The sequence below is a fragment of the Geotrypetes seraphini genome, chromosome 9 (genome assembly GCF_902459505.1).
Source record: "Geotrypetes seraphini chromosome 9, aGeoSer1.1, whole genome shotgun sequence".
In the NCBI taxonomy this organism is placed as follows: domain Eukaryota; kingdom Metazoa; phylum Chordata; class Amphibia; order Gymnophiona; family Dermophiidae; genus Geotrypetes; species Geotrypetes seraphini.
This window is the reverse complement of record NC_047092.1, coordinates 139,954,701-139,976,970: the sequence shown is the minus strand read 5'-3', so window position 1 is coordinate 139,976,970 and position 22,270 is coordinate 139,954,701. Positions and strand designations below refer to the sequence as shown.

The window sequence follows — 22,270 nt, the reverse complement described above, 5'->3', positions numbered from 1 at the left end:
TATTTGCATGCACTGCTTTCATTGTATGCTTAATATTCATTGGGGAAATCCTGAAAACCCAACAGGATTGTAGCCCTTGAGGACTGACATTTGACACTCCTTCTCTAGGTGTAACCAATTTTTTGCCTATTTTATTTAATATTATGATGTCTCCACTAGGGAGGAAATTGGCAGAATCAAGGCTTAATCCTTTTATCTGTGCCAATGACATCACAATTTTTATCCCCTTTGAAAAAGATTTGTATGGTATATTTGATTATATAAAGAGAAAACGTGGACCATGGGCAACAACTTTTAAGTTGTAATTAAATTGGGATAAAACTAGTTTTTTAATTCTGTGTAGTGTTTTTGGATGGTTATCATATAATTGGTTTTAAGCTCGACAATGTGTATCCTTTGGAAACTGTATTAGAAGTAATCATTGATCAGCATTTATGTAACTGTAGTTAGCAAAAGTTTTAGGACTTATGGAAATAGTTGCCGCACTGGGCTCCTCTAGTACTGTGTGCACAAGTGGGTCTTCACAGCACAAATCCTGTTTCATCTTGTTCTCCTTCATCCTTTTTGTTTAGCTTGCAGCTGGGTCAAGCCTAGCCAATTGGTGGGTGCTCTGCAGCCTTCAGGTAGACAGCTTAACTCAGGGGTGTCAAAGTCCCTCCTCGAGGGCTGCAATCCAGTTGGGTTTTCAGGATTTCCCTAATGAATATGCATGAGATCTTAGCATACAATGAAAACAGTGCATGCAAATAGATAAGAACATAAGAACATAAGCAGTGCCTCTGCCGGGTCAGACCACAGGTCCATCCTGCCCAGCAGTCCGCTCTCGCGGTGGCCCAAAAACAGGTCAAGACTTATCTGAATCATCAGAAGGGGCTCCCTTGCCACCTTGGTTTCTCATTTAAGTCCTGCCTTCCTATCAAAGTCCTAGCCCTCCAGTCTTGCACATGCACGACCAGGTTGGTTTATACTCATTACCTGGTTAACTTCCTATACTTGTGTTACATCCCAGCTCTTCCCTCAGTATCCCACGATCCCTTTATCCCTCAGGAATCCATCCAATCCCTGTTTGAATCCTTGTACTGTACTCTGCCTGATCACTTCCTCCGGTAGCGCATTCCAAGTGTCCACGACCCTTTGGGTGAAAAAAAACTTCCTTGCATTTGTTTTGAACCTGTCTCCCTTCAGTTTCTCATGCATATTCACTGGGAAAATCCTGAAAAGCCGACTGGATTGTGGCCCTCAAGGAGGGACTTTGACACCCCTGGCTTAATTGGTCATGTAAAAGCAGTGGTCCCCAATCCTGTCGTGACAGGCATGCAAATCTGATCCTTGCATATTCATTAGGGCTAGCCTGAAAACCCAATTGGCCTGGTGATCCTCCAGGACAGGGTTGGGGACCATTGATGTAAGGTATAGCTCCCTGGACTGATTACTATGTGCAGTAATTATTTTGGGTGACCACAGCTGCTTCTGCTCCCTGGACTTCACTTGGAGGAAAATAATAATAATAATAATTTTTTTCTTATATACCGCCAAAGCCATATAAGTTCGAGGCGGTTTACAGCAAGAGGCGCTGGACAATCAGCGAAGAGGTTACAATCAAAGTCAGCAATACAATCTTACATAATAAAGAATATGAAAGCTAAAAGGTTCATAGGGTTACAGGATTGAATAAGAAGTGGTGAGTAGATTCTTAGTTAACAAATCGATTGAACAGACTTGTTTTTAATAGTTTTCTAAAATTGAAGTAGGATGAAGAGTGCGCGAAGGAAGGGATCCTGCTAAAGGAGTCCTTTTTTTGTTTGTTTGTTTTTTTCATTCAGATTTGAGAGGGGACAACTCCTGGCCACTGACTGGTAAACAAGCCATTGTCCATAATATTTTACTGTTAGACTCAGCCAGAGAGCAGAGTCTGTTCATGCAGACAGTATACAGGTAGTTGTCGACTTACAACTTACCTAACTTACGACTCTTTGACTTTACAACCAGACCCAACCACAGTAGCCGCTCTCCCTTCCTTCTTCAGGAACCAGCGTAGGTTAGTGCTGCCCGATTTGCTGTTTTAAATCGATTCACTTTGGTGAATTGACTTTTTGTCCAAAAAAAGGATGTGCCGATTTGGTGATTCCCCCCCCCCCACGCACACACTCTCCAGTCTGACATGTCTCTAGGGCTCTCAATGGTAGTGGAGAAGAGGAAGTGAGAGATGAGAGGTAGAAAGTGGTGAGTGTAAGAAATCCTGCATATGGTGGAGGGGAAGGAAATTTGTTAGACATAGGATGGAGGGCAAGGAGAGATGGTGCATGGGGAGAGAGAGAAATTTTGCACATGATGGAGAGGAAGAAGGGAGAGATTTGACTCGGGGCACAAGGCAGGGAGAGTGAGATGAGGGGACAGTGGGAAGGAAACAAATGTTGGATATGGCAGTGGAAGGTTAAAAAGACACAAAACTTTTGTGACCTAACAGAGGAAAATTTCTTATTTGTTTTGTTTACATCATAGCACCGGCATGGGGTTGGAGAGGGCAAAGCGTGTGTGTGTGTGTGTAATGGGTGAAAAGGCTACAAAATAAACCCACCAGGATGTTCAGGGGGAAAAAATAACCTACCCAATTGGATGGGAAAATCGAATGAAAAAATTTCACTGAATAAGGTAGCACTAGTATAGGCCTCCCCTTGGGTCTACCTTTAGACTCTGACAGCCCAGTGAGGTGAGTTGGGGCAGGAGCAAAACTTTCACTTCTGGCCATGCAGTCTCACTGAATAAAAATGGCTGCTGTGAGTTCTTGTGGCAACCTTGCAAGACTGCCACAGGGTTTGGCAATCTTGTGAAGTTGCTGCGGGAGCTCATGGCAACCATTTTTTGACTTATGACCAAATCAGGTTACAACTGGTCGGTCAGTTGAAACCGGATGTAGTCTTAAGTCGACTTATCTGTATTTTGGTGGTCCTGCAGAAGAACGGATCAAGGTAAAGGTACAAATGTATCTCTCACCCTACATTATAAGCAAAACTAAGTTTAATGGAAGACAGGGCTAGGACATTTTAAGACCTGTAAGAAGTCATATCAAGCATTTGTTTGAATTATGTTGATCAAATTGCTAGACTACAATATAATATCAAGTTAACGTGCTGAATGTGACGTGGTAGGATTTCAATGTAGCCTTTGACAGTGTAAGTCCTAGGCGTATATGTTCTAGGCTTGGTCCTAAGGTAATAAACTGAGAAATTGTTTGAGTAATTAGACTGCAGAGTGAATAGAATACAATTCCCCCCCCAAAAGTGGTTAACTAGCAAAATGCTATAGGGATCTAGCTCATAGGTAAATACAGTATAAGATGTCTATAATAGGAATATGCATTTAATGTGCATTTTATTATTATTATTTTGCATATATTCTATTACCCAACAATGTTACATTGCAATTGCAGAGATCAGATCCTACAGAATACTAGGCAAAGCTTGTATTTGGGAAGAAAAATGATTCAGAAGCTGATGCTCTTATGTGCACCTTGGTCTTCTTTTAAATGCTAAAGGATCAAATTGCATTTAATAGATAAATGCACTAGCAAATGTTAATTCCAAATCCAGGGTATGAAATTACATTGCTTCTTTGATATATCTAACACTTAAGTCATCCTTTAACCTAAATTTAGCTTTGCTGCAATTGACAGGAAACATGGTAATCCTAATATATTTTCTGAAGAATACAAAATGCCCTGCAGGCTGTCCATGTCTTTCTGCTGTCCAAGAACACTGACTTCTTTCATAAGAGTCTAGTTAACATTCAAAAAATGCTTAATGCTCAAGCTCAGATTGCTGTTTCTTCCCTTTTGGAAGATTAGAGGTAGAATGTCTGTCATTCTACCTCTTTTCAAAATACACCAATAGAGTATAGTTACTTTTGAAATCTGCAATCATTGTGATTTATTGTTCTAATGGTTTGAAGTGCTTACTGTTCCCAAATAGTATACTGTATATGGCTCCCAAATTGCCACTTGTTGGCATGGTTGTCATTTGCATGTCTAAAATACATGTTTTGAGTTCTATCACAACAGGAATGATTGCAACTATAAGCTCTGGAATGCATTAAAGTCCATAGTTTGTTGTAGAGACACATTGGGAAGCCACTACTTGCCCTGGATCAGTAATAGAGAATGACACAGGAATATATTTGTCCCCATCCCCGCAGGGGACTTAAGTGTTTGAGGCTTGTGCAGATGAGATGGAGCTTGCAGGAATGGGGTGGGGACAGGACTAGAAAATGAGTTCCCAAGAGGATGGGGAAAAATTTGTCCCCGTGTCATTCTCTATTTAGTAAAATGGAATGATGCTACTTTTTGGGTTTTGCTAGGTATTAGTGACCTGGATTGGCCACTGAGCTAGATGGACCATTGGTCTGAGCCAGTAAGGCTATTCTTATGTTCTTATAATCCCACTGGAGAGATTTATTTATTTTAGACCAGATAGTTTCTTCCTCCCAGATTTTTGGGCCTATAGCTCAATTTGGTACCATGGGCCTTCGCTTACAACTACCATGGGATTTTTACCCCACCCCCTAATCATTACTTACAGTATCTAGTTCAATAATAGCATCTAAAAACATGCATCTTCTAAGACCCCCAAATCCAGAGCCCTAAATTCTGGTGTTGGATTGATTCTGCCCAGCCTCCAAGACCTGCAGAAAGCTGTGTTGACTAACCCTCAAATTCCCCCAGTATTGTATTGGAAGTATTTAATTGAAAAGGGTGTATATTGTAGTGGCATTGTAATAACTGGTGAAAAGAAGTAAAGTTTTTAAACAGCAACCAAACATTCGTAGTAGCAAGGAAATGTTTTTCCTCGTCTTTTCTCCCCACCCAGTGCTGTATTTTGTAGATATAATGTAATTGTACTTTATTTATTTTATTCCCCCATTTCCAAAACCATAGCATGGTTTTTAGTGCCGGCTGTGGCGGTAACAGCTTCGACGCTTATAGAATTCCTATGAGCTTCTGAACTGTTACTGCTACAGCTGACGCTAAAAACCGTGCTAAGGTTTTGCAAAAGGGGAGGTTAGCTTGTGTGCTCACTTTTGCCTTTATTTTAGTTTTGCCCATCCTCTCTTCTGGGTACCATAGATAAATTTTCTTATACTTTCAATTTTACCACCACCTTCCTCTGTGAGCCAAAATAGTATAGAATTGGAGATCGGGCTCTCCCTGTAGCCTGGAACTACCCCACCATTAGGCATGACTATACAGTATGTTGTCACGTGGGGTGGCAGTTATTTGGTGCAACAAAGAATAACTATATTCAAATCAAAATAGGCACACAAAATCAAAGAACCATCAGCACATACCAGTTTTTTAAGGATTTCTGTGTGAGGATCATGATCATTGAGTTTTTTTAAATAATCAAAATGTTTTGGAGGAAGGGGCTTGGAAGTTAAGGGCAATGTAAAGCTGAAACTTTGTCTAGAGCAGTGTTTCCCAACCTTTTCAAGCCAATTACCCCTAAGATTAACAAATACCAACTGAGTACCCCGCCCAGACTCCGCCCAGACTCCACCCCCATAATACTAATTGTAATGCAATTTCTTCCATCCATTTTTCATATGCATACAATATCTTATTAATACATAATGGTAACCACAAAATTAAGAAACACAAAGCATACTAGTAGCCACAAAATTAAAAAAAAAACAGAAAGCACACTGTATGCAGAGAAAATGTTAATTATTTATATTTGGGTTTTTTTCAGAGTTCTAGGTAGATTTTTATCAGTTGTTCCTTAGCAACAGCAGCAGATGAATCCAGAGACCAATGGGATAGCACACATCTACCAGCAGACGGAGATAGAGAAACTGATTAACAGGTGGTCCTATTGGCTGGCACTCCTCCTGTATCTTCAGTATGCTCTATCTCTCAGCAGCTATTCAACTAGCTCCTGAATTCTGGCTGTGACTGGAAAATTATTTTCTCCTGTTGAGGTTTCTCTTCAATGAGATGGAAATTTTATTTCTCCTGTTGAGGTTTCTCTTCAGTGAGACAGGTGTGTCCGGCTGAACGGTGCCGGCTTTAGGGGTTACACCTGGGCCCCCCAGGTCCCTGCCTCACCCTCCCTTCAATGATAGAGGGTCTGGCTGGGTCTCTCTCTTTTTTTTTTTTTTTTTTTCTTCTTTTTCTTCTTTCCCTTCTCTGTTAAAAAAAAAAAAAAAAAGGGAGACCACAGTTGCTATATTCTGCCTTGTTAGTGCTGCACAACCAGCTCTTACTGGCTTCAACTGGCCCTAACAAAAAGCTTGTGAGTATGTATGTGTTTTTTTTTACTGTTGTTTGAACTTCAGGTTCTGTTTGGGAGTCTTAGAACTGTGGGTTCGGTCAGTGTACATTTAAGGAATGGATATTTTATTGAGGCTAAGTTTTATGACTAGAAATCCATTGAGGGAGCCGGGACTTTCCCGCCCTTTGCGTGCACGCGCTTGGTTTCCTTGTTGGTTACAGCGCGGCAATAGCGGTGCGATTTTATGCTCACACTTGTTCTCCTTTTTGGGTTTCAGTGCAGCAGTAGTAGTCCTGTTTATTCCGAGGCTCTCTTTTGTCGGTGTTTGTCGCAGCCATGTGCAGCTGATTGTGCAGGTGCTGGTTTATAGCAGCGCACATGAGATGGGACATGTTTTTTCCAGTGCTGTGGGAAGCACCGTTCTTCTAGTTATTCCCCGAGTCTGATTTTCTTTCCATGCAGGCCACGGCAGGGTAAATTTTGCGGGGCTTGAATCCGACTATGTTTCTAGGAGTGTTGATGCAGCGGCCACGTGTCGGCGAGAATCAGGCGTGCGCTTGGGTCTCCAGCGATGGCGGGAGAGCTGCAGCGTTCTGGTAGTTTATTTACAGCTGACTTTGGTCAGGGTATGCCGCGGCTTCTCTCCTTTCCGGTTCAGACAAGTTGTACGTGTTTCAAAGGCTTTGGGACAAGCTTGGGCAGATTTATATGTCTGTGTTCCTGCTGTATTCACTTGAAGGAAGCTGCTAGTTTAATCGGACTCTGGGGTTAGCACTCAAGGGGATTACCAAAGAGACTCTGACCTGTGCTAGGTCACCCAGTCTCGGTTTGTCTCCGGACTGGGGCGACATACGGCAAATCACGGCAGTAAGATAGTGCCCTGTATTTCACACGGGTATCTCATTGTCTCTCTTGGGGGTCCCTGCAGATTGAGCCTTTGTCTGTTGGTAACTGTCCTTCTTATTTGGGCCTCTGTGCTGCGCTGCATGTGTCTAGTAGTGGCATAGGATATATATGCCTAAAGGTAGTACAAACAGTTTCCAAGTTTGGGCTGTCTCTGTGGGCATGATACTTCACATCTTCCTGTGGCCAGGACTCTCTTTCTCTATTTCTGAGGGGGCCTGGACTTCAGATTTCCATGCTTATCACGCTAGTTTCGCCTGTCGCCATTTTCTCATGGAACATGCTAGATGGACCCCCCGACCAGACAGGAAGGGCTGTACAGCTCCTTCTAACCAGGAGCCAGTTACCTATTCTTTCAAACCCATGGAGGAGCACGCGCTATGTGGCTGCTAACCTCATCCCTGAAGCTCTCATTAGCGATGTGAGCTTTGTCTGATACTTGTTAGGATGCTGTTGTTTTCCACGGGGAGGTAGATGCAGCATCTTGATTGCATCTAGTATATATTCACTTTAAAGGACATATGTATTTCGCTCACGTTGCATGGAGTTAGTACTGTTTTCATGGTTCCAGTATACTCCTCTTTACATTGTGAACCTTGATTTTTTTTTCCTAGGAGAGTTTCTTTCTTCTTACAGATCCTACAGTTCTCATCCTGCTGTTCCCTGACCTTCTGCATTTCATTTTGAGGGGATCTTGACTTCTTCCAATGACTCTTCAGGCTTTCTCATGAGGGGGAAGACGCTATAATGTAAGGTCAGGGGGCTGTGAACATTTTTCAGGATGCTTGAAACTTTGCATCCTCCTCAGGTTTCCGGTTTGTTCTTGGAGTCTCTATGTTTTGTGTTTCCCTTTTAAGTGTTACTGGTCCTCAGGGCAGTTCTTGTAGTTCTTCAGGAACTAAGGAACGTTGTTCCACTTACTGCATGGTGCCCAAGATGGGAGCATTGGGCAGGCTGGATCCCATTCTGCTGAATTAGTTTCTCAGGGTTACACATTTCTGCAGAAAAACTGGGAGAATATTTACATTTTCACTATGGACTCCGAATCGGCACTAGGTTTGCTTGCCTCTCTTGAAGCTGCGCTTTCTGTTTTGGCACATGCCATTTCGCCTACCCAAGGCTTCACAAACATTTTAGAAAACGTGGGCAGTGGTACCGTTTTGGCACTACCAGGTGATTCACCTACTTTCTTCTTGACTGACTGATTCGGACGTCTTCCAGTCGAGTCATTTGACTGACATGAAAAGGGTGGTTTCTTTTCCTCAGTTCTTTGGATGTGAATCTTCGAATTTGCACAGCGCTCTTTTCTCCTGTAGTATATATATAGGTATATCGGGGAGATGTTTTTATTCATATAGGAGAGAAATGTGTTTCTTCCCAGAGACTAGTGCGATGAGTCACAGTCTCAGGTTTGCATTCTTCTTCGGTCACCATGACTAAGAGTATGGGTTTCTGTACAGGTTCTAGGATCCATGTTGCTGACTCCATTGGGTACTTCGGCTTGCTTTCCCATTATAACACTATAGCGGTCGCTTTTGTTCCGGTGGTACCCAGAATCTCAGGGCTCCAATTATTTGGTAGGCTTCTCAAGCATCGCTCTGTATGATTTGGTGGCTCAGCGAGATTTCTCTTTTCAAAGGCATTCCTCGGTCTTTGCTAGACTAGCTCATGGTTACCAAACATCTCGGGCTGTCGGGTTGGGGGGCTTGGTGTCTTCCATCCTCAGCTCCAGGAGTCTGGTCTTAAGAGGCGACTCAGTTCTTGTTCATTCTTCTACTCTGGAGCATGGTCAGGCTACCATTTCTGGAGCTTCAGACCATTCTTCCGGAATGACGCTGGAGGTCTTTTCAGTCAGTATTATGATGGGGGTATTTCTCTACAGTCTGGGCAGTAGATGATGTACTCAGTTGGCGGGTAAAGTTGTGGTTCTACTTCAGTGGGTGGACCCTCATCTTCCTCTTCTGTTGGCAGATCATTTTACAGGTCAGGAACAGAGTTTGGATAGACTTTCTTTCTGCGAAATCTGAGCATGGCCCCCATTTATTGTATGTTACAGTGTACAGCGCTGTATATGCTCTAGAACACAGGTGTCAAAGTCGGTCCTCGAGGGCCAGAATCCAGTCGGGTTTTCAGGATTTCCCCAATGAATCTGCATGAGATCTATTTGCATGCACTGCTTTCAATGCATATTCATTGGGGAAATCCAGAAAACCCGACTGGATTCCGGCCCTCGAGGAGGGACTTTGACACCCCTGCTCTAGAAAGTGTAAATGTTAGTAATAGTGAAATCTTCTACATCCTGGATATTGAGAATTTTGGCTCAGGCGTTGCAGCTCTTTTTATGGAAATGAGATCTGGAACTAGACCTCATGGCCTCGTCTCGAAATTCTAAGCTTCCAAGCTTCAGCAGGCACAGGGAGTGGGAATCAGAGGGGTGTAGCAGCGTGGCTTCTTTCTCGCCTCTGGTTTCTCTTTTTTCAGTATTTTCCTCTGGCTGATGATGGCTTGGATTTGCCATCTCAAGCTCGCTTTCAGGGCACAATATTTGTAGAATCTCTGGATTGGCTGCGCCATCCTTGCTATGCAGATCTGATGAGTCTTTCGACAGCCAAACTGTTGAGTTTCCTAGTATCTCCGGATTTGCTCACCTAGGGTCCGATCAACATGGAGATTTGTACTACTTTGGTATTACGACCTAGCTTTTGAAAAGTCATGGCTGACGTGTAAGGGTTATGCAAAGCAGGTTGTTTCTTCTCTTATCCAGGTGATACAGATGTCTTTACTTGTGGCTTCTGCTTCCTTTTGGAGGTTTTTCCTTTCTTGGGTACTTCTCAACATTTGCACCCTTCCAGAGTTCTTTTTTGGCACAATTGTATTGCCAGGAGCTTAGCGTTCAATTCCTTTCAGCTTCAAGTGCCATTCTTAGCTTGTTACAAGGGCTAGGTACCTTGCTCTTCGCTTACTTCTCAGCTTCATGTAGTTCAGTTGCTAAACAGAGTACGGTATATTCGTACACCTCTTAGAAAGCCCTGTCCGGAGTACCGAAGGCTTCATTTCATCCTTGCCTTTTGAGACTCTAATAGACTGTGCAGTTGAACACAGGGTTTCTTGTGGCCATGGCTTCAGCTCCGCGGTTTTCTGAGTTGCAGGCCTTGTTTGGCGGGGATTCCTATTTCTGATTTACAAAATTTGGGGTGTCAGTTCGGACGATACCACAATTTCTTTCTAAGGAGGTGTCATCCTTTCTTTTATGACTCTCACTTTTCCTTCCTTCTTCCTGGGAGGAGAAATGGGGAGACATGCTATTATTCAATGCATTTTTTGAAAGTGTGTAGCGTTCTCTGCGAGCTAGGTTTCTAATGACTTTTAGTTGTTTAGATCACCTTTTTGTATTCTTCAAGGGATGCCCCAAACATATGGCGTCGTCCAAAGCCTCCATCGCTTGATGGGTCCAGGAGGACATTCTTTATGCTTACTTGATGGCAGGGAAGCGGTTGGCGAAAGAACTTCATGACCATTCCGCCGGATCAATGGCTACTTCTTGGACTCGGTCCAGAGGTTTTCTTGGACTCGGTCCAGAGGTTTTTTTCCCTTGGAGGAGTTTTGTCTCGCAGCTACTTGGTCTTCCGAGAGTGCTTTTATCTCAGCATTACCGGTTGGATGTGGGAGTGCATACGGTGGATGCGTTTAGTACTTCGGTTGTTGCAAAGGCGGCGTTTGCTTCCCACCTAAATTGAGGATTGCTTTGCTACATCTAGAGAATGACACGGGGAAAAAATCTGTCCCCGTCACCGGCCCACCATCCTCTGCACCGCCCCGTCACCGCCGTTCCCTTCACCGCCCCGTCACCGTCATCGCCATCCCTTTCACCGCCCCGTCACCGCCACTGCCATCCCATTCACCGTCCCGTCACCGTCCCCGCTGCATCCATATAAGCCTTAGTACTGTAATATTTAGCTTATTCCTTTCTTATAAATCAAAGTTCCTGCTGCTGAACTAGAGAAAGAGATGTTCAGCTGGCAGGGCTTTGTTTATAAATTTTTATCAACACAACTAATATACTATTTTATCCTAAAGCAAAAAATAAATAAATAAATATAATTTTTTTTTTCTACCTTTGTTGTCTGGTTTCTGCTTTCCCACATCTTCTCATTCAATTCCTTCCATCCACTGTGTGTCTTCTCTCTGCGTCTTCCACTTGCTGTTACTGTGCCTCTCCCTTCACCCCCCCCCTCCAATTGGTCTAGCACCCATCTTCTTCCCTCCGCTCCCCCATAGTCTGGCATCTATCTTCTTCCCACTCTGTCTTCCACATTTCCCTTCTGGGTCTGTTCCTCTCCACCCTCCTTCAATGTCTGTCCTATTCCTTTCCACCACCACCCTTCCCTCCCTCCTTTACCATCTGTTCCTTTCTACTACCCTTCAGCTCCTCTCGCGTGGCCTATCTATCTACCTTCCTCCCTCTTATTTTCATGGCACGTTACAATGTAATTTGTGCAAGCCACTGGAGCCTGCAAGCTCGGTCCCTGTCCCATCCCCACAAACCATCTCGCTTCTGTGCTCCTATTTTCCCCATTTCTAATATCTCCCCTATGTATCTGCCATTGCCCCCCCCCCCTGTGTCCATATACCATCCCCATGGCATGTCCCCTTTATGTCTCTGTCCCTATGCCCCATGCACATAATTTCCCCTCTTTCTGTTACCTTCCTGTGTCCAGATTTCCCCTATCTTCCTCTTCCATACCAGTGTGTCTCTTCTTTTCAACCCCATCTAGCTTTTTTCCCTCTTTCTTCCCCCCCCCCCCCCTGCTTCTAGCATCTGGCTCACCTGCCGTGGATTTTTCTTCCGTTTTCATCCCCTTGGCCCAGAATCCTTTTCCCTTTCACTCCCTCCTTCCAATTTGAGCCGGGAACACGAGCGATCGCACGGTCCCCGCAACCACCACCCGCCTGCCCAATCGATCCTACTGTTTAGCCAGCTCTCTCCCTTCTCCTCACCTTAGTTTGTAGGTTTTGTTTTTCGGCGACATGCACGCTTTCCCAAAGAGCCGTGCATGCGCGGCTGCTCAGTGTTCAATCTTCTGCTCTGCTGCAACTTCCTGTTTCCGGTTGCGTCAGAGCAGAAGATCGAAACTGAGCAGCAGCGGGTGCGCGGCTCTCTGATAGTGTGCGGGTCGCCGAAAAAGAAAACCTACAAACTAAGGTGAGGAGAAGGGAAAGAGCTGGCTAAACAGTAGGATCGATTGGGCAGGCGGGTGGTGGTTGCGGGGACCGTGCGATCGCTCGTGTTCCCGGCTCATTACTCCCGGAGGTAATGTAATAGGCTTAAACACTAGTATTTTTATATTACACTAGATATTTCTGTTCATTTGAAATGATGTAGAAAATAATTTCCTGTGTTTCATGTCTCCTTTTGTCCAAAATGACATGGGGATCCTAAAACGTGGTTATTATTTTGGGATTTGGCACTCCTCCTGCTGCGGACATTTGGGGGTGGGGGCTTCAGGGTTTCCAGCAGGAGGGAGTGGGCATCTCTCCTGCTGATCATCTTCGGGGGAGGGGGAGGAACCGCTAAACTGATCATGGCAGGGAGATTCACTTGCCACAATCAGTTCAGCGGCCACATCTATTTGAAATGTAGGCCAGCATTTTGCTAGCTTACATTTCAGGCACCTATTGTGGCCCTAGGGAGACGCCTAGGGCCGCCTAAGCTTGCTCAAAGCCAAGTCTGGGCGAAATCACACCCACGCTGAGCCTTGGGCAAGCTTAGGCCGCCCTAGCGCCTCCTTAGGCTCGTGAAGATGCCTATAATGTAGGCAGCCTGCTTCGGGGTGTGCGTGTGTGTGGGGGGGTGTTTTTTGGGTTTTTTTTTTTTTAAATAAAACGTGCATCCCGATTGGCTGGTTAGACAGCGATAGGATGCCTACTGCCGCCTACAATCAGGATGTCATTTATAAAATTTACCCTATAGTGTCTATCTTTGATTGACATGTGGTAGGAGCTTTTCTAGGCACCATTTATAGAATCTGACCCTGGATGCACAAAATTTGCATGCTATGCATAAATTTGGACATGCATGTTTATAGAATTAGGTAGATTGTGGTATACTATGGGACTTTTTGTAATCTTTAACCAGTATGCAGACACATGCTTGAGACCTGAATTTATTATGTGTACTTTTGAGGAAAGAGCTGAAGAATCCACCTCAGTAGTCATCTTGGCTTCCATAATCCAAAACCCTGGTGGTGTGTTTTTTTTTTTTTTTTTTTTAAGAGTTTAAGTGAAATAATAATTTTAAAAAAGATGGTAGTGCTGAAGTGGGAAGCTGTGCTTCATGTAACAGTCTGGTTTGAGCTACAGAAGCTGAAATATTCATGGACTATTGAGCAGCAGCTTACTGTTGTAGCCCATGAATGGAAATATGCTTTTTCAGTTCTGTAATAGCTTCAAAATCCATTTCTTTAATGATACATATCTACTTGTACAAACTGTGGTTTGTTTTTTTTAATTTGGTACATGTGAAGTACAGGAAGGATCAACCCTTTTTTGTGGGCCCTAGGTAAATGGACATGTTGGCGGATTTTAAATATATTTTTAAATCACCACAAATATGTGAACACTAATTATGATATAATTAACTGTAGAGACTGTTAGCAAAATAGATTTTTTTTTAAAGTGGTATTAATGGGGAAATTTTTAGTATTAATGGAGTGGTATTAATGGAGAACTATATAATAATAGTTTTGGAAAAAGTATATTAATCTTTTCAAGCAATTTATACTCTTCTAAGGACGTGTCCAGTGTGATTATAAAAGTGGTTCTCGGTTAACAGGACAGGCGTGAGCCGATTCATTTTTAGCTCCTTTTTAACCCTCTTGCATGTGAGCTCTCCACAGAAGTCTATACTAATCTTCTTTCAGCCTTCATCTTAGATTAGCTCCCAGCCAATCTTGACAATTCCACCACTGTCTCAGAAACCTCTCAAATCTGACTTGTATCACCCAGGAAACCCTCCCATATCCAGGAAAATGTAACTGTCCACTAAGCTGTGCCCACCCCTTCTCCTATGACTCCTGTGCACCAACTCCTCCTAATACTGACTTTCCCCAATCTCTTTTCACCTGAAACTAGAGAATGACATGGGGAAAAAATCTGTCCCCGTCACCGCCCCGTCCCCAGCCCACCATCCTCTGCATCGCCCCGTCACTGCCATTCCATTCACCGCCCCGTCACCGTCACTGCCATCCCTTTCACCGCCCCGTCACCGCCACTGCCATCCCATTCACCGCCCCGTCACCGTCCCCGCAGCATCCATATAAGCCTTAGTACTCTAATATTTAGCGTATTCCATTCTTATAAATCAAAGTTCCTGCTGCTGAACTAGAGAAAGAGATGTTCAGCTGGCAGGGCTTTGTTTATAAATTTTTATTAACACAACTAATATACCACCATAATGTTTCCGACAGAGGACAAGTATGCAATAAATGCATTTTGCTGTTTCAATGCCAGTGCTCAGCAGAACAACAGACAGCAATATGGACATTCACCTTATGTAGTACTTTTTTAATATATAAAAATAGGCAAAATTAGTTGCTGTTTTATCATTATATTTTCTTGCCATTATAGTATTCTTCATTGATCATTTTTCTTTTTAAATTCAAAACAAATTCAACCTATCTTGTGTCCCAGCATGAATTCATGTTTCACTCAATTGGCTGTTTCAAGGGAATTAACCCTCCAACTTCCATTTGCAAAAATACCCAATGTTGTTCCTTCTATGAGCAATATTTAAATTATGAGGAACAACATTGGGTATTTTTGCTGAATTGTGTGACACCATTTGGGCTGAACATGAAGATTAAAAATGCCTGGTTAGCCCTGGACAGATGATTTGAACAGCCAGGAGCCTGTCCTGGCCATTTAAATCATTTTGAATATCTAGTCCAATGATAACAGAATTAGGATGATTATAGAAACATAGAACTTTGTTGATCACTAAAAACAGTGGAGACTAAGGGTCTATCAAGCTCAGCATCCTGTCTTTGACACTGGCCAGTCTTGGTCTTTGGAACTGCCCATTGTGTCAGAAGCAATAGGGATTAAGTGACTTGCCCAGGGTCACAAGGAGTGTAGTGTAGCTCTAACCACTGGATTTAGAAGTTGGCTTCTTTTGGGATCTTTAACTCATCATCGCTAGGACTCGAATCTGAGTCCGTGGCACCTAACATAGAATGGAATTAGTATGGCAAAGTAATGAAGAATGGTCCAGCAGCCCCCACCCTCCCTCCACCTCACCTTATATTCGTTCCGAGTTTGCTGGCTTCCTTTTTCCCTAGCCGCACGCGTTCAAAAAGCCGTGCATTTAGCCAGCTCCCTCCCTCCACCTCACCTTAAATTTCGAGTTTTCCGGCTTCCTTTTTTCTGAGCCGCACGTGTTCAAAAATCCGTGCACGCGCGGCTGCGCGAGTCAATCAAACTTCTCCTCTCCTGCAACTTCCTGTTTCCGGTTGCGTCAGAGGAGAAGATTGATTGACTCGCGCAGCCGCGCGTGCACGGATTTTTGAACACGTGCGGCTCGGAAAAAAGGAAGCCGGAAAACTCGAAATTTAAGGTGAGGTGGAGGGAGGGAGCTGGCTAAATGCTACGGGCGGGCGGGCGGTGGCTGCGGGGACCGCGCGATCCTTGATACCTCACTGCGGAGACAAGACCATTCACCGCCCTGCGGGCGGTGAATGGCCTTGTCCCCGTCGCCGCAGCGACTGCTAGTTTTCTTCCCCGTTTTCGGCGGGTGACCCGCGGCTAAAATGCGGTGGCCGCGGGTAAACCGCCACCGTGTCATTCTCTTCCTGAAACCACTTAACCCCCCCCACCACGCCACTCACTTTTTGATTTCACCACCTCACCCTCCCTCTTCTCACTCATTCAGTCATCCTCACACTATCTGAATATGACATAGCCCTTCCCATGCTTCTTCTACACTCGTCCATATTCTCTTACTCCTTTTCTTGCTCTCTGCTTGGGACATCAATCTAGAGAATGACACAGTGACAAAATTCATCACCGTTCCTGTTCCTGCGGGAAACCATCCTGTGACATTTAGTGTCTATCTCAACCTCAGTTCTTCTACATTACCATTCTTTAATGCAAGGCTTGAGGGTCAGTGGTTGTGCCCATTCATACTCTGATTCTTCCCTCTTTTCTTAAAGAATGACATGGGGATAGTTTCCCGTGGGGACAGGAACAGTGATGAAATCTGTCACCGTGTCATTCTCTAGATCAATCCCAGACCTTCTAATCAGCCCTTCCTCTTCTCTGCCTTTTCTCATGCACCATGTGGGATACCTGCTCTTTCCAACAAACTTACCTTAGTCTTGATTTCTCAACCAGGTTACCTCCCCCTTCCCCCTCCCAGCTGTCTACTCTATCAACTTCCTTTCAATTCCCACCACGTTTTCCACTTTCTGAAATCACTGAAGAGGAAACTGCACATCTTTTCTCCTCCAAACCCACTACCTGCTCCTCTGATCCAATTCCTACCCACCTACTTGGTGCTCTCTCCTAACTGTCACATCTTCCAACAAGCTATCAACCTGTTCTTCCCCTTCATCTCCCCCCCTCCCCCTCAGTCTAGGTGCTCTGGCATATCCCCCTCTTTGGACTCACTCCGTCATATGGATGTACTTCAAGAAAGCTATGCCAGAGGGACCCTGCCGGCATGTTTCTTGTCTCCACCCTTGACTGGTGTCTCCATGGCCTTCCTGGTCTAACTTTAAAAAGTAATTATAGTCTGCAGAGCATTGGCGGCGCTGCAGCGATTCTAACAGTCTGCCCATGGCTTCCATTGCACTTTTCCTCTGCTGTAGTCTGTCCCAGACTGAAACATGATGTTAAATCAGAGGTGGGGGTGGTACCATGGCAGAGGGAAAGTGCAGTGGAGACTGCAGTCAGCTTGTTAGAATTGCTGCATTACCAGTGATTCTTTGCAGACTGTAATTACTTTTTTTAAAGTTATACTGGGAAGGTCAGGGAGATGCTGGATGAGGGTGGAAACAAGGGTGAAACATGCCAACCTTCTTGGGGATCCCCCCCCCCCAAAGCCAGGGGGTCCAGGGTAACTGCCCTGTTTGCCTTCCCTAACGCCGGCCCTGTAAGTAGCATTGCTTGTATATAAGCAGTTTCCCTGTAGTTAGAAGGAAAATGTAAACTATATACAGTACTATGCTTTCTGAAGAGAAATGATTAGGTTTGATCAAAATGTTCTCTTTCCAATAAAGGGAGTCTTTTTAATGCATTGTATATAATTATATTTTGAGCATTTAATTATGCCTCAATTCTGGCTCAATTCACTGCCAATTTGGAGAGAATTTTTCCAAATGGCTCTGTTCACCCCCCAAAAAATTTTATCAAGAACTTTAAAATAAAAGAATATTGGAGAGAGTAATGAGATGCATTTTCTTATAGCGCATTTTGCTTTTAAGATACCTTTTGTTTAAATTGGATTTTGTGGTTTCTGTTTTTAAGGGCATAACCTGTGAAATAAGGTATAGTCAGTGTATGCAAGCTTAAAAATATTCTAAATTTGTGCTAAAATTTTCTAATATGAAAACATAAAATGAACCAAAAATACTGAAAGAAAATAGAGAATGAAGTTTAAATTGCTTTGATTTTACATTTAAATATATATTTTTTAATTTCTGTTTTTAGTTAGTTTCTCTTACAGTTTTAATCTTTGGTTGTATACTTTAAATTGCATAAATAATTATAATAGAATATAAAAGAAACAAGTTCAAAATGAAATTAACTTTTGCCACATATGTCCCTCATAGAGGGCCTAGTAGTCAGATATGGAGGAAAAAAGCCCTTTTTATTTTTATGTTTAAATAACTGAACAGTTACTTGAAAGAATGCTAGCTATGTGCGTCTGTCGAGTGACTAGGGCCTGGCTAGACTTCAATGGATGGTTGAAAGTTTGGGGGGGGAGGGAATGTCTGCATTGCATTGTGAATCAGAGGAAGTTATTGTCTGTACTTCACTGTGGGCTCAAAATATCCTGCCGTACACTTTGTTTTTGGCTGGTGTCTGGATTACTCAGTACAGTGTACAGATGTGCAAAGAGCTGTCGGCTTCTAATGCAAAGGACAGAAAGATACATAGTTTTCACTTAAAGATTTTTCGGTCTAGACTGACTTTTGACTTAACAGAAATTTTTTTGTTTTCTTACAGGAGTGTTCTTTGAAAATATCAGTTCCAGAGAGCTCGGAACAGAAGTAAATCAGTCTGCTTGTCAAGTCATTTGGCTGCGTGTGAAAGTGCTTTCATGAGGTAACATTAGGCCAAAGTCAACATTTTTCCCTCTGTGAATCTGCAGCCAAGAAATGGGCCAGAAAATCTCAGGGAGTATCAAGTCTGTTGATGTCAGAGAGCCCCCATATAGACCCGTCAAACGAGAACTAAGAGGCCCTGATTTTTGCAAACCTGCACGACTGGACATGCTGCTGGATATGCCTTGTGCCTCCTTAGAAGTTCAATATAAATATGCTTGGAATAATGAAGATCGATCCTTAAATATTTTTGTAAAGGAAGATGACAAACTGACATTTCACAGGCACCCAGTTGCCCAAAGCACAGATTGCATCCGGGGCAAAGTTGGATACACTAGGGGCTTGCATGTTTGGCAGATTCATTGGCCAACAAGGCAACGAGGAACACATGCTGTGGTTGGTGTCTCAACAGCAGAAGCACCATTGCATTCTGTAGGATATACATCATTAGTTGGTAGCAATAGTGAATCTTGGGGCTGGGATTTGGGACGCAATAAACTTTATCACAACTGTAAAAACCAGCCAGGTATGACATATCCAGCTTTTCTGGAACCTGATGAATCTTTTGTTCTCCCAGACTCCTTACTAGTGGTTTTGGACATGGATGAAGGAACTCTTAGTTTCATAGTAGATGGACAATATCTTGGAGTAGCCTTCAGAGGACTGAAGGGGAAAAAGCTTTATCCTGTAGTCAGTGCAGTATGGGGACACTGTGAAATAACTATGAGATACATCAATGGACTTGATCGTAAGTGTTACTTGCACTTTTTTTCTAATATAAAAACATATGTCTGTTTCCTTATGTTGAGAAAGAAATACTAATTACTGTGAACTACAGAATGTTTTGCTTCTTCAGTTTCTTGTGCAGTAGTGTAATATCTGAGCTTGCTTATTTTAGATTACAGGCTTCAACTTTGATACATTATTTATTAAAGCAAAATAACAATTAAAATGTTCATTAGGATGGGAAAATAGCAGCTTTGCTATTTGGTAAATTTTTTGAAAGTGCAGTCCTTTCTCTGATCTGTTACAAATCACAGAACCATAGAATGTGGTGGCCTGTATGAACTACAGTGAAGGTCTGTGTATCCTGTCAGTTTCATTCTTGGTGCACTGCTAGAGATGTCAGTTGATTTTCAGCTTCCTCTCAGTTTTAAGAAACCATAATGTGATGTTGCAAACCTAGATCTGATTGGTTTGGGTAATGTGTTGGATGAAAAGTGTTAAAAGTTTAGGAGTTGCATCTTTCCTGTGTGCCATATAGTAGCAGAATGTTTTCTGTCTCCTCTGAGAGAAATATGTTCTTGTAACTGGAATTCTTCTCTTCCCTTGTTCCCACCCCTTAGCTGATTATTCCCACAGGTTGCAAAAGATTGTGTGGGTGGTGGTCAAAAATATGTTTTGGCCACTGACGGAGACGTCCTGGATCCAAGCACAAAAAGCACTGTGCCAGTAAATGAAATTCTTAAATTCTCAGCAGTTTAGACAAGCTTTCTTAATGGTTTCCTTTATCAGACTCAAAACTAATGGCACAGAAATAAGTACAGATCATGGACATCTGCATTTTATGAGTCACTAGAGAGGACAGCTGTTAAAACTACTTACAGCTAAGGCTGAGATACTATAGAGTTCAGGATCCAGTACAGATACTAACGAAAAAGAACATATTTTAAACATTCATATTTTTATAAAAGAAACCACTTTAAATCTCACCAGCTATGCTTTTTTTTTAATTTTTATTTTGATTACCTGTGAGCATTTTTGTCACAGAGACTGGGAGATGGTGTTTTAAGGAAAGTGCAGAAAATTTCCGTGATCAGCCATAGCATTACAATGAAATGCAGTTTAAAACAGGAGCAGATCTTCAGACTTCAGACATGGCTGACATTCCCTTTATATATATTTTTAGTCAGATCAGAGATGGTTATCTTTTTCATAAAGATGCCCCCTACCCCATCCTTACTTCTAATGTTCTGTTGAATGTTGAATAACTGGAATCCACAGCCATGCTGAATATCATGCTTAACAGCTAAGATTTGATAGATTCGATTTGTTGTAGGCACCTTAATTTTAGTGCACACACAAGTATTAATCTAAGAATTGTATACATGTTAATCGTTTTGTGCACATTAAAAATTGTAGTATTAAAAAAAATTATTTAGCAGATATACCTTGCATTTTAATATGCAGTAATAGGTTAAATATTAGGGCCATAGACAATGTGATTTAACATGTCGGTATGTATGTCGTACTGTAATTGAATAAATATGGCCCTAAATTAAGAATTTGTGTTCACCGGCACACAAAATGTATCTTAAGGGATAGAGTATAGTTTCAAAATTACCATTCTAGATAATTTTGATTCCTTAATATTGGAATGAATTTTTTGATGTTTGTTTATTTAATTTTCTATACCGTTCTCCCAAGGGAGCTTAGGTACTCAAGCATTTTTCCCTGTCTGTCCCGGCGGGCTCACAATCTATCTAATGTACCTGGGGCAATGGGGGGGATTAAATGACTTGCCCAGGGTCACAGGGAGCTGTGTGAGTTTGAACCCACAACCTCAGGGTGCTAAGGCTGTAGCTTTAACCACTGCGCCACATACTCCCCACACACAGTGTGTGTATCTTGAGAGAGAAACCTATAGTATAAACATTTCCCCCCCCCCTTTAACTGTTCAGTTTGAGAGGTTTAAAGCTAGTAGTCATAAAACAATGCAAATGAGTTTCAGACACTGAATTAACCTTCTAACTCTTTCGTGTGTTTTTTTTTAGTATTAAATGATAGATTTCTTGAGATGTTTGACATTACTGATTCTTTGATTTTAAAACTTCTTTTTTCTTGTACTCCACAATTTGTAATTAGTGGTGTGATTAGGAAAGGTCAGAGTAGCAGGGATGTGTAAGCCTTACTGTTCTAGGATTTTAAGAGTCCTTTTTGCTAAGCTGTGCTAACAGATTTAGTGTACAGTAAATGTCATGCAACCCTTTATATTCTTATGGGCTGTACAAGCTTTAGCACATGCTAATCACTAGTGTGTGCTAAATCTGTGCACCTTCGTAAAAAAGACACCTTAATTTCCTGTTACTTTTAAAGAGTAAAGCATGCAATGAATTGGGTTAAAACTGAAGCAGTTCCCAAAAAAAAACCCCTCCCCTCCCCACAATTTTTTTTTAAGTACCGTATATACTCGAATATAAGTCAAGACCTCCTTTTCCCCCCAAAAAAGGAGGAAAAATGGTTGACTATTATAAGTTGGGTGGCTTAATATTCAAGAGCCCTGCCATGCCAGGCTCTGCACCCAGCTTCCTTCCTGGCGGGCACTGCACCCAACACCCTTCCTTCCTTCCCTTCCTCACCTGTTAGGCTCTGCACCCAACACTCTTCCTTCCTTCCCCTGTCAGGTTCTGTACCCTCTGTCCTTCCTCCCTGCCCTATCCTCATACCTCTGCCAATCCCTGGTGGAGGTGTAGCAGGCAGGAGCAAGCTTTCCGAACTCCTGCCCCACTGCTAACTGGCTGAGCAGATCAATTTTCTTCAGCTGAGCAGCAGGAGTGCAATTTTGTGCTGGAGCTCGGTGCTGAGCAGCTTCCTTACTGGCTCCCACAAATTATCCCCCTTCAATCTGTCCTGTTCCCTTTCCACCAACATCTTTCTCTCTCTTTCTCTCTCTCTTTCTCTCTCTCTTTATCTCTCTCTTTCTCTCTTTCCTTAGCATAGCAGCAGATGAATCCAGAGACAAGTGGGATAGCTCACATTGACCAGCAGGTGGAGATAGAGAAA

The 22,270-nt window shown here is 42.9% G+C and overlaps 1 protein-coding gene across 2 annotated transcripts in view; it reads left to right on the top strand.

Moving 5' to 3' along the window:
* SPSB4 (splA/ryanodine receptor domain and SOCS box containing 4) overlaps positions 1 to 22,270 on the top strand; it is a 215,701-nt gene that overhangs the window by 56,016 nt on the left and 137,415 nt on the right. For both annotated transcript variants that reach the window (XM_033959107.1, XM_033959106.1), the window contains exon 2: positions 18,390 to 19,235. In XM_033959107.1, the coding sequence (XP_033814998.1) occupies positions 18,542 to 19,235 (694 nt within the window). In that variant the 5' untranslated portion in view covers positions 18,390 to 18,541. The remainder of the gene's footprint in view (positions 1 to 18,389; positions 19,236 to 22,270) is intronic.